At 32.5% G+C, this 18,443-nt stretch overlaps 1 protein-coding gene across 1 annotated transcript in view; it reads right to left on the reverse strand.

Annotated features, from left to right (window-relative positions):
- SEMA3A (semaphorin 3A) overlaps positions 1-18,443 on the reverse strand; it is a 200,575-nt gene that overhangs the window by 72,993 nt on the left and 109,139 nt on the right. The window contains exons 5-6 of the mRNA XM_063100149.1: positions 9,079-9,172; positions 814-933 (exon numbers count right to left, since the gene is read on the reverse strand). Of these exons, the coding sequence (XP_062956219.1) occupies positions 814-933; positions 9,079-9,172 (214 nt within the window). The remainder of the gene's footprint in view (positions 1-813; positions 934-9,078; positions 9,173-18,443) is intronic.

Genomic DNA, 18,443 nt, shown 5'->3' on the forward strand with positions numbered 1-18,443 from the left:
AAAAATCAAACTCTAGATAGAAAAATATATAATAATTATTTGGTTAACAATCTGAGTAAAATATTATGTATTTATTTTAGGCATATAAATTTTGTACAATTTCTGCTACACTGGAATTATTTATATACTAAAAAGAAAAGAGAGAGAATAATAATAACAATAAAGTATCTACTTGATCAAGTAGTCAAGCCAATGCCTGAAGTTCAGGAAACTGGGTTCATGACCCCAAACTTCTACTACTGGATATTATTATTCCAATGATAAAATATTGGCCTTAATTTCCTCACCTGTTAAATGGGAGGGCAGTTTTAGGAAGATTAATTGTGAATCAAATAAAATAATAATATAAAACCTCGTTGACATTTTGGAAACACTATCAATGTAATGTTATTAGCACTGCAATTTTTTGTGATGTTCACTGACTTATATGATGATGACCTCAAGGCAATAATGAGAGACGTGGAGGGAAAAAATACTACACTGTGAGATTATTGTGGTATCCTTATAAGACAGGATTGGTAAGTTGTCTTATCTGTTTCCACTGCCTCCCTTCCGCAGTTCCAGCTCAGATCTCTTTCTTTCCATAGCTAACTACTGAGAAACTTCAATTATGGCACAAAACAAATATTTCCCTGAATTTTAATCTCTCTTTTTGCCCAACTTTCTCACACCCACAGTCATGAAGTCACCACCATTAGCTTAACAGGGTACCACATCTCAAGTCATATTGTATGGTCTATAAAAGGAAAGCTCTCCAGTGCCTTCACACAGTTACACATGTTACCTGCCTCAGTTCTTGCCAGCTCCACCTACCATTGAGCCACCTGGAATCGTGCTGCTCTGTCCTGATCGGGTGGTGGTGCCCAAGGGTTCGGAAGATGGCAAAGTCTCGCCCCATAAAATCAGCTGCAGTTCCAGAGTATAGTTCTCCATCTGTGTTGTGACAAAATAAAACCACATACACACTGTTAATTCAATTAAGGCAAGGAAAAGAAAACAAACAAAAAAAATTACAAGTTCTATGTTATGAACACACTGAAAACAGAAATACTCACATAATTATGCAAAGCTACTTTTATTTCATTCTATGTCCTCACTAAAGAAGTATTTTATCAAATGATGATTTACTGACTATCTAACTACTCATTTTAGTACTAATTTAGAGAATTTGAATAAAATCTGATCAGTAAACATTGGCAAAACATGAAATTTTATTCTTTTCCACTATGACCAGTGACAAACTTACAAAATGCAAACTATATTACATCATTTACTTTTACATGTATAAAGCTACTATGGTTTTAATATCCATAGTTAGGAGGGTAAAATGTCATCATAATCTTCCTTATAGCTTCTATTTAAATTGCAATTAAATCTTTTATATACTTCTGTTTTCAATGGGATCTGAATTAATGAGATTTCTCTCTAATTTAGGAAGGACTGATATTTTCCTAGCCATTTTTTTTCTTGCTTCTTATTTTTTAATATATCTAAAGGGAGAAGTGTTCTAATTTGTTATAAACTATCATACAGTCCAAAAATCAGTCCACCACGTGGCCTTAGATATAATAGAAATGTGTTTGAAGAAGAGAAAATTTTGGCAAACTTAGGATATAATCACTGCAGTTCAATATCCCATTGCTTTTAGACTCATTACTACTTAAATTGAGTTAAATCTAGGTCAGAGTTTATATTAGAAGAATCATAACCGAAGGTAAAATATAGAAGGAGAAAAAAGAAAGAGGAGTTAATATTTACTGAATACCACTCTATGTTTGTCAGGCAGTCAGGTGCTGGCTTGACACTTTCAAATTATCTCATTTAGTTCTGTCAACAACCTCATGACGTAAATAATGTTATCCCTACTTTACACTTCAAGAAACCCAAGGTTCCTTAGCTAATGAACAGGAAAGTCAAGGTGAAGGTTCAAACCCAGGCCTGTTTAATCCCAAGCTTTTTACACTAAACCATACCAGCCTTCAATAAACTGAAGTTTCTAAAAATTATATTTTCTTTCCTTGAAACAGACCGAGTCTCATATTATTTCTTCCGGAAAACACATAATCGCCTCCTTGCATAAATGAATGATTGGCAAAACAAAATAACAAAAGTGATAAAAATTTTCTTCAAATAATCCATGATAAAAACAGCAAATCTCAATATTTTCTTGTTGATTGTTTGAATATGTCAATATTTTTGCATTCCTTGATTTGAAAAATAATCAGAAAATAAAGAGGGCATAGATAAATTAAAACTTAAACACTTGTATAACACTATCATTTCCCAGTACTTTTATATGAGGTAAATGGAAAACTGTCTATGAATCTTCAGGTATAAATGCTTTGGGAAAATCTTATTAATCTGATTCTTTATGTAATATTCTTTGTTTACATCTTTAATTCTCAGTTGCAAATTATGACTTGACAATGTAAGAAAGATTTTCTCAGTGGTCTAACCCAAAGGAATTCCTTCGGTAGAATCTGCACCTCTCTGATGTGTTTGAATGGACAAGATTCTGCAGACGCCACAGAACAGTGGGGAATGGCTACACAGAAAAAATAAATAAATAACTGAGCAACAGGAAGGCATGACTCTTATATACAAAGATAGATATTTTATTTTGGAAACAATTAAAAAATTGATCATTTATTTTAGATTGTTGTGATTTAAGGTAAATAAAAATAGTTGTTGGACAATACTGAATATTAAATAAATAGTACTCATAGGCCATCCTAAATTGTCACAGTATGGTATTTTGGGAATTGAAAAGCTCCACTTAATTAAATATCAATTGCAAATTTGACTTATCTGACTTACTCTCACTAAAATATGATGTAATAATATTTCAACTGACCACAGGTAAAGAAATAACCCTTTTCTAAAAGCACAAAAATGCTATGAATAAGCTATTTATAAATTTCAAAGGCTTTGAAACATTTAAATGCCTATTGTCTTCTTAATATTAACCCATATTCAATTACTGTATCATTTTTATTGAAGGTAATGTTGTATCTGTTTACAAAGAATTTATAAGCAGATTTCATGTATTTTTAAACATCAGGTGATAGATTTTTCTTGGTCCGTGTGAGTAAGAGGGTGTTAGTAAAAATGTGTTGTGAAAGCAGCCTAAAACGGTCATGCTAATTCCAAATATTTTCATGTCAGAACACCTGTGGGAGGATGCTTTGTGTCCTCGTTACCTTGAAAAATCAAAAGCATTAAGTGATTAGTTGAAACTCATTGCCTCTGAACCACATGTTGGGTGATGAAAATCAGTTAAAGTGAAAATAGAAGACACAAAAAATGAAATACTAACAATTTAATATCAGCATAGTCAGCCCAACAGGAGGTTTAATCAAAAATGGATGAGTAAAAACAAATGCCATCGATTAATCATACTTTTTGTCACTTAGCTTGTTTCAGGGTGAATAAAATCCATAATTATGACTGTTACTACATATAGTCCATTCAGGAGGGAGTTGAAATAACAAAACCAGCAACAACCAGAAAAAAACTGTTACTTAAATAGAGAAGGATGTTTATTTCACTAATTCACTGGTTTGGTTGTTTCATATTTTCGTTTTTATTCACTCTCACATGAGGAAGACAAAAATCAACACAAATGAAGGTAAAGGCAGCAAGAATAATTTTCTTTCTTTTCTCGTAACAGGAAGGTCATTCAGAGAAAGTAGAAGAGCTACTCACTGGGAGGGCTCTTGACTCAATTTATTACTAAGAAGAATCAAATTAAACAATTGACTTATAAATCAAAGGAAGGTTGCAGTTTAGGCACCAATTGCCTCCAGCCATAGGAAATAACCTCCACCTGAATATTATTTTTGGCAAGGGTCAGGGTGATTTTCTTGAGCGGGAAGGCACCACATGCTCAGGTGGCCATGAAGGGCACTTTCTCATATTGTCCATGCTCAGTGTCAGTAACTGTTTTTCTGCATCAGGCCTTAGATCAGATTTCTTGCTGAGATTTCTATAGGGATTCTTATTAGGGATGATTGCTCCAGATAAGGTATGACATCTTTGTTGCTTTTGCCCCAAAATTTAGGTTGTTGAATATCCTACTCTTGCTTATTTCTCATGAAGCCGAAATATAACATCAACCCAGAGTATATGCCATTTAAATACACTTGAACATTCTCACCATGTATTCTGTGGCTATCTTAAATGATCTAAAGATATCTGACTATGAGAAATTTTCTATACCTCAGTGGGCTAAGTTCTGGAGAACAGATATGTTTAATAAAAAATCCTACTTGCCAAACTTCTTTTGCTGTTTCTAGGTCACTTATGAAGTTGTCAATTTATATATTGATTTTTGAGCATAGTGATAATTTGACAATTTTCAGACCCTAAATATAACTCTTCTTGAAAATCTGAAGTAGTATATTAGGTAAATGTTATTCCACAATGATTCAAATGGCATTATGTTTGAGATACACACTTTTGGGCTTTCCACATATACTAAGCCACTAGTGAAAGAAACATGACATTTGTCTACTTTTATTTAATTGATGGTAGAGTAATATACTCAATGAACATATATAAAAATAAAAAGATAAATTAAAAAAATAAAAACTGTTTGTGGATACTCTGTCCAAAAGGATCTCTAAGTCTCTGAAAACACCACATGGGCAGTACTATGTCTCAAAAGTAATATATTGGACTAAGATAAATTAATGCTGACAGATGCAACTAACCATCTAGGAATGGTCAAACAGGAAAGTTGCTATTTGAGTATACCATCACTCTTTCTTAACTGTAAGCTTTCTTAACTGTCTCTAAGGAAAGCATACTTTACTGAGATGAACAAAAACGATTTTGTGACCTGCATTTCCACCATGGCTGAGTTACCTGAGAAGCATGCATTAAAAACCAACATTTATGTGTACTCTGAACTTTCTGTTCACAGCTCAAAATGAAGTAAAAATGTGGCTCAGATCAGTTAACGTATTGGATTACAATTCCTAAGAAGGGTGTGGTGAGGAGAAACAGAAGGTGAAAAAGCATTTCCTGATAAAATTACAGCATTACTAGCACAGGTGAAAAGTGTGATAGGCATGTGAGCAAAAATCAAACAGACCTAAAGACCAAGCCATTATGTTGTTAACACCTTGAGTAAATTCCATTCACAGAGTAACAGAGTAATTAGAAACAGAAGGAAAGAAAATAAATGTCTCTCTGTCTCTGTCTCTCTCTCTCTCTCTCTCTCTCTCCCTCTCTCTCTCTCTCTCTCTCTCTCACACACACACACACACACACACACACACACACACACACACACACACACACACAGACGCACACGCACGCACCCAACAAGGATGAAATACATTTCCTGGGAGTGAAAGGATGTGGAAATAATTTTACATTTTTGTGTTTATTGAGCACCTTCTCTATATGAATGAAAGCAATATGCTGGCTTTGTTACTTATGCTGTTCTTTTAAAACTAACATTTTTTGAGCAGTTAATTCAAGGGTAAGTCAAAAATTCTTGGAAAGATTTCTATTATCTTTTAATTCCATTTTTTCGTGAACTTTCTGAAGGATCCTTTCATGAGCACATGGTACATATTTAAAAATATAAAATGTATAAGGTAACAAATCCGCCTCCCAGCCTGACTACAGTCAACCAGTGCTATCATTTTGTTGTTTGTTTGTATTTTACATATATTTCAGAAATACGCAAGCACTCAAAATAGTAGTACACTATTACATTGTCTTATCTCATTTTCATGAAAAATTGGTGGAATAGGCATTTCCATACCACTTTATATACAAAGAAGTTGAGGCTCTGAGAGGTTCAAATAATTTTCTCAACTATATTTAATCAGTTTAGGGAGTATCTTGCTTGCTCTAATATCATGTGAGAGCACTTTCTAATGTCAAATTGTGCTCTTTCCTGAAGCAAGGTAGAATTCCAGCTTGAGGATATAAACCTTAGCTAAAAGTCCCCAGACTTTTGAAATAGATCTAAATGATATCTCTTAGTGATGGGGTATTTCTAAATTATTAGTGCTACATTACTTTGAAAAGATTTCAAAGAGGAAATAAAATTGTTCTCAAGTTGACTATACCTTTTACATCATGAAAATGTGAGATGGTATTTAATTAGTGTGGAAAATACTGAGTTTTATAATTGTGCTGTGTTGACACCTGGCATTTATTCTTAGCAAGCGAGCAACTGCTATCTTTTAAAAAGACATTTCAATCAAAGTCATAAAAATATTTGCAGGTGGATGAAATAAGACATATTTAAAAAATAAATACAGGTGCAATTTTATATTGACAAAATGATTGTCCTTACAAGAGATTAGAAAAATTAACTTAACTAAGGTGATTTTAAATTCAGAGCATGTTATAGAACCTGGGGACTTAACTCAGTAGCTATGCACTTCTCAGGAGAGAATCCATATTTTCCACAGTCATCAGATTAAAAATCTACAGAATTTTGGAAAGAGGTATAGTAAACCTCGATAGTTTCGTAAACTAAATTTTTTAAGCTGTCATCTGGTTTTAAAGTTCACTACTGGTTGAAATTGCTTCCTACTTAGATTGGTGGTATAAAAAATATCTGCAGCCAAGATCTATCTAGCCAGTTTACAGATGGTTTAAACCAAACCTGGAATTTGTTTTCCCAGTATTGGTAAAGGAAGCAGTCTGGACCCATGTTAAAATTTCTATCTTATGTACTGAAATGAGGAGAATGTATCCAAAATCTTTTGGGAAGATAGGACTTGCCAATGGCCATTTTATGATATACAAAGTACTACCTGTCTACATCAGAGACAGCTGTGAGCTTTGTAGGTAAGAGTTTGGGAAGTTCTATAGAAAGTGGTTTTGTCAAAAGACTTCATAATACTAGTGAGCGTTGTTTTTAAAGAGGGATAAGAGAAAATGCCAAGAAAAACCCAGCAAGGGGAATTAAATGTAATGCAAGAGGAAAGATTTATAGCATACTTATAAAGAAAGCAAATAACCTCAGTTAGGCAAATAACCTCAGTAAAGGGAGCTTTTGGATTAAAATGGTGTTGTGGGTATTCTGAAGAAGTTTATCAGGTCTAGTATGGCCTATTTCTTTTTCCATAACTTGCTATTCAACTGATTAAAAAATTAATTTATTTGGCCTTGTCAATAAGCACTATATGCCTCTAAAGTTAGTAAATTTTTACTGTATTGGATATCTAAGGTCAGAACTTCTGTTTAAAGGTTGTATATGCCTATTCTTTTCTAGCCACACATTCTTTCCTTGACTCGCTGAACTTCCATCGTTCTCTTTTCATTTTCATAAACCTATGTAGCTTTTTCAAAGAAATTCTAATATAAAACCCAAACTGCGGAGTTTCATATTCTTTGTGGATGTTGTGTGGTTGCATACCATACGGACTATGTAATACCTACTTGCCATCATCCTTTCTCAATGGAATATTAAAATAAACAATCAAGCAAATCCCTACTGAGAAACTTACCACAAATTAAAGCTGCTTTAGGCAAACTTTTATATTCTGCTTTTTGGGAAATATCTATCCTCTTTTTCAGAATGCAATTTAAAGAAGTTTATGCTGCAAGTTTGAACAAGGTATAACTCCTCCTCTTTGTTTAAGACAACTTTGAAATTTCAGCATGTACTGTTGAGGAAGTCATCCACGTGTAATCAGCAGGCCCTCTGTGAAGAGGAAAATTATGTGTGCTAAATTTGCTGCATTCCTTTAAGTATTAAACGTTTGTTAAAGTGCTGCCTAAATGGATCAAATGGCTAAAATTGTCTACATTTGAAAAGCAATAGAGCAGATAATTCATGCTACAATGGTTTTATTCTTAATAGAACAGGGCTCAGTGAAAAACAGTGATAAAGTAAACACTAGAGAATACTGGAAAACTACATCTTCAGGTTTAATGCAGTAGTCAATATGACTTGAATTTAATTTTCTTGATTATGGGAAAAGTTTTTTTGTAAAAAGAAAAAGATGAAAAACTTTATAAACTTATGACACATCAGATAATCTCCTAAATTTATGTTTTAAAATTTTAGATTTATCATTCAAAATTCAGTTGGAAATTTTACATTTGATAATTTTCAGTATTATTATTCTATATTTTATAAGAAAGAAAACAAAAAGATTTCCTTGTGATTCTATAGAAAAATATATTCAGGAACAGAATCATGATCCAGAATCTTTTGTGTTTTAGGTTGTTGGTATGTCCAAAAGCAAAAAAAAAAGAAAAAAGAAAAAAGAAAATCATTTCATGACTAATCATTTTTTGTGTGTTTATTTTACCCCAGTTTGCAAATGGTTAAAATATTGTGAAAAAACTTTCTTTATCTTTCAATACAGACTAAAGTTATCCTCTACTTCTACTTACTTCTTTCTTTCTATTTCAATCCTTTTGAAATATAACTAAGCATTTCCCACCCATCTGCAATGCTGAAGGAAAAAAGGAAAGAAGAAAAGGAGAAAAGAAGATGGTTGGAGAAAAAGATAGCGGAAATCACATAAAATGTTTTGCTAGAGTTTTAAAAAGACCTAAAGTCACAAAAGTGAATACGGAATGCATTCCCTAGGCCAGTATATCTAAGATATAAGTATGAATCAATGCAACATAACCCAATAGGGTCTTTGCCAGTTGCCCCACCGTTCAGGCTGACTGTACTGATGAGGTTGTCTAAATGTTGAGACAGCGAGTTATCTCGTACTACGATTACCAGGATAGAATGAATTGCATTCTTTATAACTTGTCAAAATTCCTTATCTAAGCACCTTTTCATGAAATGAAAACTGAAAACATTTTGTTACAAAATAAACACTTGAACTTCAAATGGGGATTTATAGCGGTTGAGCAGGCCATCTTATAGATATTGTTAAACCATTTGGATTAAAAATAATCAGACTAGATACTGCAATAAAGAAAACAACACTTAGTTTTCTCTTCATTTTCAAAATGTTTGAACATATCACAACTAATGTTCTCCTAAAATCATGTATGATTAATAATGAAAAATCTAGGTAGATAAAAAAGAATCTGGTTATTATTTATAGAAAATTCACTATTTGATTGTTTACTACTCACCTATTAAAAGAGATGCTGTCAGCAGTTTCGGGTCATATGGGCTCTTCCCACGGCCATTTTCAAAATGTGAGTCCTCCAGTTTAAAAATGTTGTCCTATAGATTTAAAAAAAAAGGGGTGAGAGATCATTATTTATAAAAAGAAATATTTTCTGCATGTCACTTAATCAGAGAGGTTGAGCAACCATGTCCAACAGCAAGGAGTACTTACATCCACCTAAACTTTAGAGATGCAAAAATTATTAAGTGGATGGAGACGTAGCTTTTACTAGCCAGATATCTACTTAGCTTGACAATCTTTAGCAGCAGCATGCTGCAAGTAATAATGTATAAATGAACTCTAAAGAACAGGATGTGTCATGATAACAATAGTGATCATTTTATCACATAGACATGCTAAAATCTAGCCTAATGGCTCTTGAAGAATTTTAAATTTAAACGTAATGACTCATTTTCTTCCTTTATAGAAAAGAAAAATAGCAATTCACTACATTAGCTGTCTAGAATAAATTACACTACCTTACTTTTCTCTATGTACTTTCCAGAAGGAAATGATAAATAGCGATAGCAGTCATTTCCCCTGCTCTGTCCTTTGTAAAACTTTGATGCTTATGTGCTTCTTAAGTGTTTTTGAGATATATCAGTAGCAGGTAAGGTACCTGAAACTATCCTTATCTGCCTCTCTGAGAGAGGAAGCCTAAACTGTATGTTAGGGCTACTGTGCCGGGAAGTGGTGTTATTAGAATAACAAGCACATTTTCATCACAGGGGCCCAAGTACCCAGAAACAAGAATAAACTTTTGACTGCAGGAAAGCTAAAGAACAAAAGCCTTAATAAGAAAGTACCTAATTCATGACTGAGACCCTGTTGTCAAAATGTGTCTAGCTACTGCAACCTATAGGTGACAGTGGAATAGATTTGGGGACATTTCTGAGCACTCTTTTCAGAACCAGGTGCCCTGGGACTTAATTAGGTCAAAATATGTATGCTTTTCCCAGTAGCCCATTAACTTGTGCGTAGACTGAAATAAAATAGCTTTTTTGGCAATTTCTCTACTATTCACATAAAAGTATTTTCTATCTTCTCAGGACAGTAAATGGTGTTCATTTTATGGTCAATAAGGATCACTATATTTAATATTTAATATTTCTGATGGAACTAATGGCAGGGTTTCAAATTATGACTCTTAAAACTCATTTGAAATAGAGGGGAAAGTGAAAAAGGAAGCAAACCAAAAATGTTCTCCAATTTTATTACTGTGAGTGAAAATTACCAATGCTATCCTTTCCATGGATTCTGCATTGGGTAATTAGCTGTCCCCTAGCAAAGACAGTTCTTCCGCTTAGTTCTAAAATTTACACTGTGCAATAGTTTATGGGCTTTCACAGAACTGTGCTTAGTAGTAGTGGTGAGACAGGCACCAGGACCAGCTAGGCAAATAATCAGCTCTGGTTCTTTGGTCATCATTTCATATCTCTAAGCCTCTGGTCCCCAAAAGTCAATGCAGATAAGGATATTTTAGCTGATACATTTATTGTGAGGATTAAAAAAAAATTATATAAGCATTTTTAAAGCAGCAAAGTAAAAAAATCAGTGCAATTTATTCTTTATTCTATTAATAATGCTTGTATTACCACTATAACAAAATAATATAAAAATTAACAGTTATTACCATTGTGAACAGCTTTTCTAAATAATGTGAAAGACACATTACTTAAAGACACTTATATAAATCACCAAACTCCAAACTTTTTCACAAATACAAATTTATCATAGGCACTTGAATGTTAAAATTATAATATGAAACTTATTGACATAGGCTAACAAAAAGCATGGAAGAACCGTTTAAGACATATTTAGATGTATACATATTTGGATTAAAATTAGTAACCAGTGAAAAGGAAATATAATGAAACATCTACACTCTACTTCCACAAATCATAGAAAATACTATTAAAATTTGCATAAGTGGTTATTTATTACAAGTTAGAGGAAGTAGCAGGGAGAAATGATGGAGTAGTGGAAGATATGATTATAAATAATATTATTTCTCATACTCATAAGACATTTTACAATACTGACAAAGATAGAGGAGGTGTCTTCTCAACATATGACACTTATGTCTAGGATCATATGTCCAAGTTAATCAGACAATGCCAAGGTGGTAAAGTACTTCCAGTTTCATGTAGCATTTGATTTACAAGGTAAAGGATTGGACTTTTTAGGAAGAGAGGTTAAGAAGCATGTCAGTTATGGTTCGAGAGAACATGAGACTGTTTCCTTCATCATGATGTTGGGTAACATGTTCAAAGCTGCTATTCCTTTCCTCTCCTCCTTTTTGTTCGACTCCATACATAAATACTAAGTTAATCATCTCTTTTTCTGCTACACAGCACAATATCTTTCCTTTAAATGAAACTCTTACCCAAATTTCTGGGTCTCTATACTGTAAGTCTTTTATATTCTTATCTAATTCTACAGGGGACAAAGCTAATTGAATTTCCTTTCCAACCTAGTGAGATGGTGGTCTGTAATAAATGTAATTTGATTTCTGCATAGGGAAGTAAAATGACATTTCTTGTACACAAATGTTTGTAGTATAAAATTCATACCCATTAATTGTAGTTATGGGGCACAGGGATGTTTAAATGACACAGAACTGGATGTTATACCTGGCTCTGCGTTTTATTAGCTCTGAGCCTCAGGCAAGTCTCGACACCCTTATGAAACTAAAATTCCTTATCTGCAATAGGAGGATAAAAAAAATCTCGTAGTTGATGTGAAGATTTATTGCAATAGTACATATAAAACATAATTAGCATGCCCTCAAAAAGCATTGATTAATTTCCCTTTCCCACTGTTTACAGTGGTTACATAAACCTTCTGTTCTATACTGATTGAAATCTCTCGTGCCACAGTGGAAATCTCTGACCAAATTTTTTCATCAGTGAAAATTAGGACAGGTGTTTACAATATATGTAAATTTTTGGCTTCCCACAATGCACTGAGAATTGTCCTTTTCTGTAGGTAAATGAGAATCTAGTTGAAAAGCCTTCCTGAAAAAAATGTCATTTAAATTAGAATTATTTTTTCTTAATATGTGATTTTCTTTTAAAATGAACATAACTACCAACCTATTAAAATATTTTATTGGGAATCTCTAAAAGTTACAACATCATTAAACAGAAGCTATACAAAAACTGTCAATTAAAAAAGAGGGCACTTTTTAATGTGATTGATAAACTTAATGTTATTGATATAAAGAGACACCAATATTGCTGTTTCTGTTATCTAGTAAGGAAGACCTTTTACATGTGTGAAGATATTGACCTATTGTAAAAGAACATTGTGTTAATATAGCTGTATAGTAACATCCTATATTGTCATATGTAATATATCAAGTAGATCACCGTCTGGCTCTACTTGGAATGCTTTTTGAAATCTGTTTGCTAACCAATCTTTTCCTATTTTGGAAGAGTGTAAAATGGATCACATATGCAAGTAATAAGACTGAAAACCCTAAGACCAATGTACACAAACTGTATAGCTTATATGTCTTACTTGAGCTGAAACAGTTTTCAATTTTAATAATACATGAACAGAAATCTAGCTGCATGGATTCTAATTGCTTTAGCAGATACTATGAGCATATCATATAAGTTATTGTGCCATATTTTATTACACGATTGCATCAGTTTTCAACAACTGTTTTTAGCTTTCAAGATCATACTTTCCCCTTTGTCTTTTGGATTTCCTGAATGTTATTAGACTGTGGTGAGGTAAGGCATTAAAGGAAATAATAACTGTGCTAATGTCTAATCCAAAGTCTTATAAATTATAAACCATTGCTGACATCATGACAATAAATTTCCTAAATCTCAGTCCTGTCCAAGTAATAAATTTAGGTAAAAAAGTTGTAATTTTAGTTGTTTTATTTAATGATTAAACCATAAATGATGTTTGTAAAAAAGGAAAAGAAAAGAAACTCTACATATAAATGATAGAATGAATATTTGGGGTAGGAAATTACATAAAAGTACGTAAAAACCGATACTTAAGCAGTGTTTAAAGAATGTATCTTACTATATTTTTAATTGCTCTTTCTCTCTTCTTGCTCCTTACAAAAGACACCTTATATGCCATTTATACTGAATTACTGAGTATTCCCTGGTGATACCATGCTTTTCTCATCTCTGCCTGAAACCCCTTCCTTCCTCCCTCTCCCACCCTCAGCCCCCAACCCCAGGATGACCTTTCTTTCCTTTAAGATTAAATTCAAAACTCACTTCCTAGAAGAGGTCTTCAGAAATTCCTGCAGATATAATTTATTAGTTTTCCTTTGTGCATGTCCTAATTAACAATAGTATATAGGCAATGACTATACAGGGTAAAACTACTGGCTTCAGCAAAGAAAGGTTGTAATAAGATCTCACAGGAAATATTGTGGCATACTCCTTTGCACTTTGACCAAAGGAGATCCTTTTATGGATCAAATTTATCCAGAATTTACTTTTTTTGAAAAGGTGACTCTAGATCTGCACTGTGAAATACTATAGCCATGAGACAACACATATGGTTATTTAACTTAAATTAATTAAAAAGGAAAAATTCCATTCCTCGGTTGCATTAATCACATTTCAAGTGGTCAGTAGTCTCATATGGTATGGCTTGTAGCTACAATACTGGATAGAAGCAAATATAGAACATTTCCATTGTCACGAAAGTTCTATTGGACAGCATGGGTTTGAATCTTTAATTCTATGCCCATAGCAGTACACAGTAGAGAGTCAGCAGACAGAGGACCCCCAGAGAGAGAAATCTTGACATGAGACCACAATCATAGTAGAATAAGCTCATGAAATCTACAAGAAGAGATCATACTAAAACATTAGTTTAATTTAAAAAAAAATTAAGCCAAGCATTATGCCAAGTGATATTTAATACCAGTACAGATGAACAAATGTACACCCTGTGTTTTCTTGTATGTCATTCTTTTTTCAATTAAAATCATTTTTCTGTAGCCTATGTAGGTACAAATTTTACCTATTATTTAAAGCTTAGGCCATGATTCACAGTACATTAAATATTCATTGATTTTCCCTAGCAGAGAAAAGTGTTTCTCCCTGGAATGTGCATAGAAATCTATTCATAACTTCCTTCTGTCTTTTTTTTTTTTAACTTTTAAACTCCTTATTAAATGATGTATATATTCCTTTTTCCTATTCAATTCTTTAGAGGTGAGGGACAAATCTTACTATATTTCTTTCGAATACAAAGATAAAGCTTTGCACTGTGTTAAAGCTCAATAAAGGAATGAATGATTGAGTGAATAAATGAGTGACTGAGTGAAAGAGACTATGGAAAAACTATATCCAAAGAATAGCAAGAACATATCCGGGGCTCCTAGGAGATAATAATTTAAGAATATAACACAGATATGAACTCAGTGGTGTAGTAGACACTAGCCTACAAGATCCAAATATCAAACCAAGTTTTAAAGTAAGTCTTGGAAAATATGATACTCCAAATTTTTAGTAGTATATGTGTTGCAATTAATATATTATTGATACTTGAGAATTGAGAATACTCTTGCTATAAAAAATAAAAAATAAAACCTAACTATATACTGTTCAACCTACAAATCCTTTTGTCTTTATATCCTTGTACCTTTTTGCCATTGGGCCTTGTAACCCTTTACTTTCATTCACGATAAGCTTGTCAATAAATATTAGTCCTTTGAAACCAGCCAACTTCACTGAGGGGTAAAATTATAAGATTATTTCTTTGCAAACCTTAAAAATCTTTCCGATAAATGTAATATCTCTCTTGCGTATCTCGTCATGTCGTTAAAGCTGCTTACCTGACCATTTCTACTTAATGGAAATTACTCCAGTCATCTCTGGGATCTAGGCAAGTGTAATAGTAAACTGGAGAAGCTGCTTGGGTTTGTCAAATGTAATTTTCTGTTTAGGAAAATACATAATTTCTTACTGTTATTTTCATCTTTATATTTATTTTAGATACTTTACTGATTTATATAACTTTCTGAAACACTAATATGAATATTAATTGATGCAGTAAATACATATTACTATATAAGATTTATATTTGAAATATGAAGGTGAAAGTTCTAGTTGTTAATTTCAAGGAATACACCAGAAATTACAACAAAATCATATAATGCATTGCATACACTATTACAAGGATTGTAAAGTATTTTGTAGCTATTTTCACTTAATGGCAAATACATACTAAGTGCTAGTAGTGTCTTAACACTTAACATGTATTATTTCACTTAATCTTCACAACAATCCCACTATTATTATACCTGTTTTACAGATGAGAAAACTGAGACATTTTACATATAATACTCAAAAACAAGGTAATTAGTGATGAAGTTAGAATTAGATAACAAACTTGTTTCCTTGTACATGTTTTCAACATGTACAAAAAAATTTGTATGGAAAACTTGGTCTACCACAAATGTTACATAAGATGTAACCTGAAAAAATAGAAACTGGAAACTACAGGAATTCAAAATGGGGAGAAGTAATTTTCTGTTCTGTTTCAGCATTTGAAGAAAGGCTGTTCTTGAGTTAGTCCTTGAAAGATGTATTTTGGTGGAAATGAGTTTGTTGGGAGTGTGCATGCATGTGTGCATCGGGTGTGGGTGCAGGGGGTCAGAGGAGCTCATTGAGAGAGGGCAGGGGAAAGCAGGGAGGCAGATTATTCTATCTAGAGGAAATAGCACCAGCAAAATTCTCAAAGAAAATAAATATAATTCATATTTAAGGAATAATACAAAATTGAGTTTGGCAATGAAGAATATAGGAGATAAAGCTGAAAAGCAAATGCGGGGGTCAAACTGTGCAAAGTTTTCTGTGCCAGAATAAGCAATTTGGTTTGTATTCAGAAGGTGTCAGTGACATGGTAATAATTTTATTTGAAAAACAATAACATCAAAGAGGTGTAATATTATGGTGAATCTGACAATGATATGTGGGACAATTTAGAGACATAGGAGCCTGTTGTCAGTTAAAGAACTATTGCCATAGCCTGGGGAGAGAAGAATTAGGTCTTGTACATTATGGAAGTTTAAAGGAATTTCATATGTTGTAGGTTGTGACTTAGTCAAGTCACTTAGCTTCTTTGGAGCTCCCGTTTCTTAACCTCTGTTGTGTCAGAATCCTCTTTGATGTTCCAGCAAAGTGGTGGATTCTTCCCTCAAGAAAACTGAAGCAAAGTATGCATATATTTTACAAACAATCTTAAGGATTTATAGATTTTCACATTAGCTACTCTGCAAAGATCTTTCCAATTTTAACACGGTATGATTATGAGCTCATATCTCTCTAAACTTCTACATTTGTTTTTCTGTTGTCCCCTTCTTTGCACATAAATATAGGGATTGCTATCCAGATTTTTGAAAACCATTTTTCTTTACATTCCCTACATATTATTATTTGAAATTCACCTATTTTTATAAATTCAGCTATTGAACTTCAGCCTCCATCCTTCTGCTAATCAGGTCGTTCAAACTTGGTTTCCTGGCCCATTTGAAACTGCCTTCTTTTCTACAGTTATTTCAAAGTTGAAAGCTATTAGGAGTCCTTGGCTCTTCAAAAGAATATAAGAGCAATTACTAATAATAAGCTTCATAAGAATTAGTCTGTCAGAAATAGTTATTTAACAATATACATTGCAGGAAGACACAAAAGAAATGTAACCCTGGTCTCTGTCACTAAGTGCTGAGAAATTTAAAATGTAATGCTATGTGAATAAAGCAAGTATAATTTTCTGCCCTGATTACACTGTATTAGCTCTGCCTTTTAACTATGACTTATAGCTAAATCACATTAGAATTTTATCTTTTCCTACAATGAAACAAACAAAAAATTGCTGTAAGTAAATGATTGTTATTAATTGAAAAAAGAACCTTGGTGAAAGATAAGTTTAAGGAAAAGAAATACCTATAAGGATTTTTAGGTCTGAGTATACTAACAATAACTTCCTTTTTATATTAATTAACAGTTTGGAGGAGTTTTAGATGTACAATAATTACAATATTTGGTTTTAAATCTAAAATTCAGTTGTTGAAGCTAAAATATTTTGAATCAATAATTATAATTACAGTTACTATATTGATAATTGCTACTATATATTTCTTTAAATATACACCCTGGAAAGGAAACTTTCTTCAGGAAATACAGCTACAAAGTCAACTATATGATAGTTGTTTTGACAAAAATGTATATTATCTATTAAATTAAATAATAAAAATATTCCATTTGTATAAATAAAAATATAATTCAGTTTAATCAGCATGGATATTTGGTCAATTTTTAGTCAGATCTATGCAGAATTTTTTTTATTGGATAGAATTTTTGTTTCTGGAGAATCCCTATTCGGATCCAAAATAGAAAGAAGGATTATATTTATTATCAGGGCAGACAACATTCTCAGAAAGTTCATCTACAGATTGAACCTAATGAGGAGCTGTTTGCCTCTGCCATCATTAACTTCAATTTCTATTGTGTCTATTCAAGCATTGCTTTAGTGCAGCACAAATCTTACCTCTGAAATTTATCTCCAGACATTATATGGCTTTTCTGTGACCCAGAATGTTCCTGTTATTTGACCTTTAAGGTAGAGTAGTAAAAATATATTTGTTTATGGATTATGAAACCTAGGTTCCATGCTCCATTGTTTCAATTATTGATTGTATGTTCTAGAAAAAGTTTTAAATCTCTTGGAGTGTCAATATTCTTATCTATGAAATGAAAATACACCACGGAATTGCTTTGAGAACTGAGGAATATAAGGAAGCATACTCATACTTAAACCATATAGCAATTCACTCAGTTATAATTTTAATTATCACTAATACATTATTAATGGGGCATCTTTACTATGATAGCTTGTGGATACCTCATTTTCTATAATAATAATAGCTAATATCTGTTAAGCAACTATTAGCCAAGCACACTCTCCTAAGTGTTTTGTAGATATTTACTTTTTTATCCTCACAATACTCCTTGAAATACATAGTGTGATTATCCCAGTTCTGTAGATGAAGAAACAAAGAGACAGAGAAAAGTAACTTTCCTAATGTTACACAGCTAGTATGTAGAAAGCCAGATAGCCTGTCTCCAGAACCAGTAGTAAATGGGGGGACTATAAAAACCTGATTATTTTTTGTACTTGATTTGCTCAACCACAACCACATTACTTGATAAATACGCATAATACATAAAGTGTGGCTGTATGTAATATCTCTTAATATAACTGTAATCCCTGTAGTTCATGGATATGTTAGACCTGAATTAATCTTAACCAAATTGACCATGAGAGATTACAGGGTATTTA

Source organism: Cynocephalus volans, chromosome 6, assembly GCF_027409185.1.
Source record: "Cynocephalus volans isolate mCynVol1 chromosome 6, mCynVol1.pri, whole genome shotgun sequence".
NCBI lineage: Eukaryota > Metazoa > Chordata > Mammalia > Dermoptera > Cynocephalidae > Cynocephalus > Cynocephalus volans.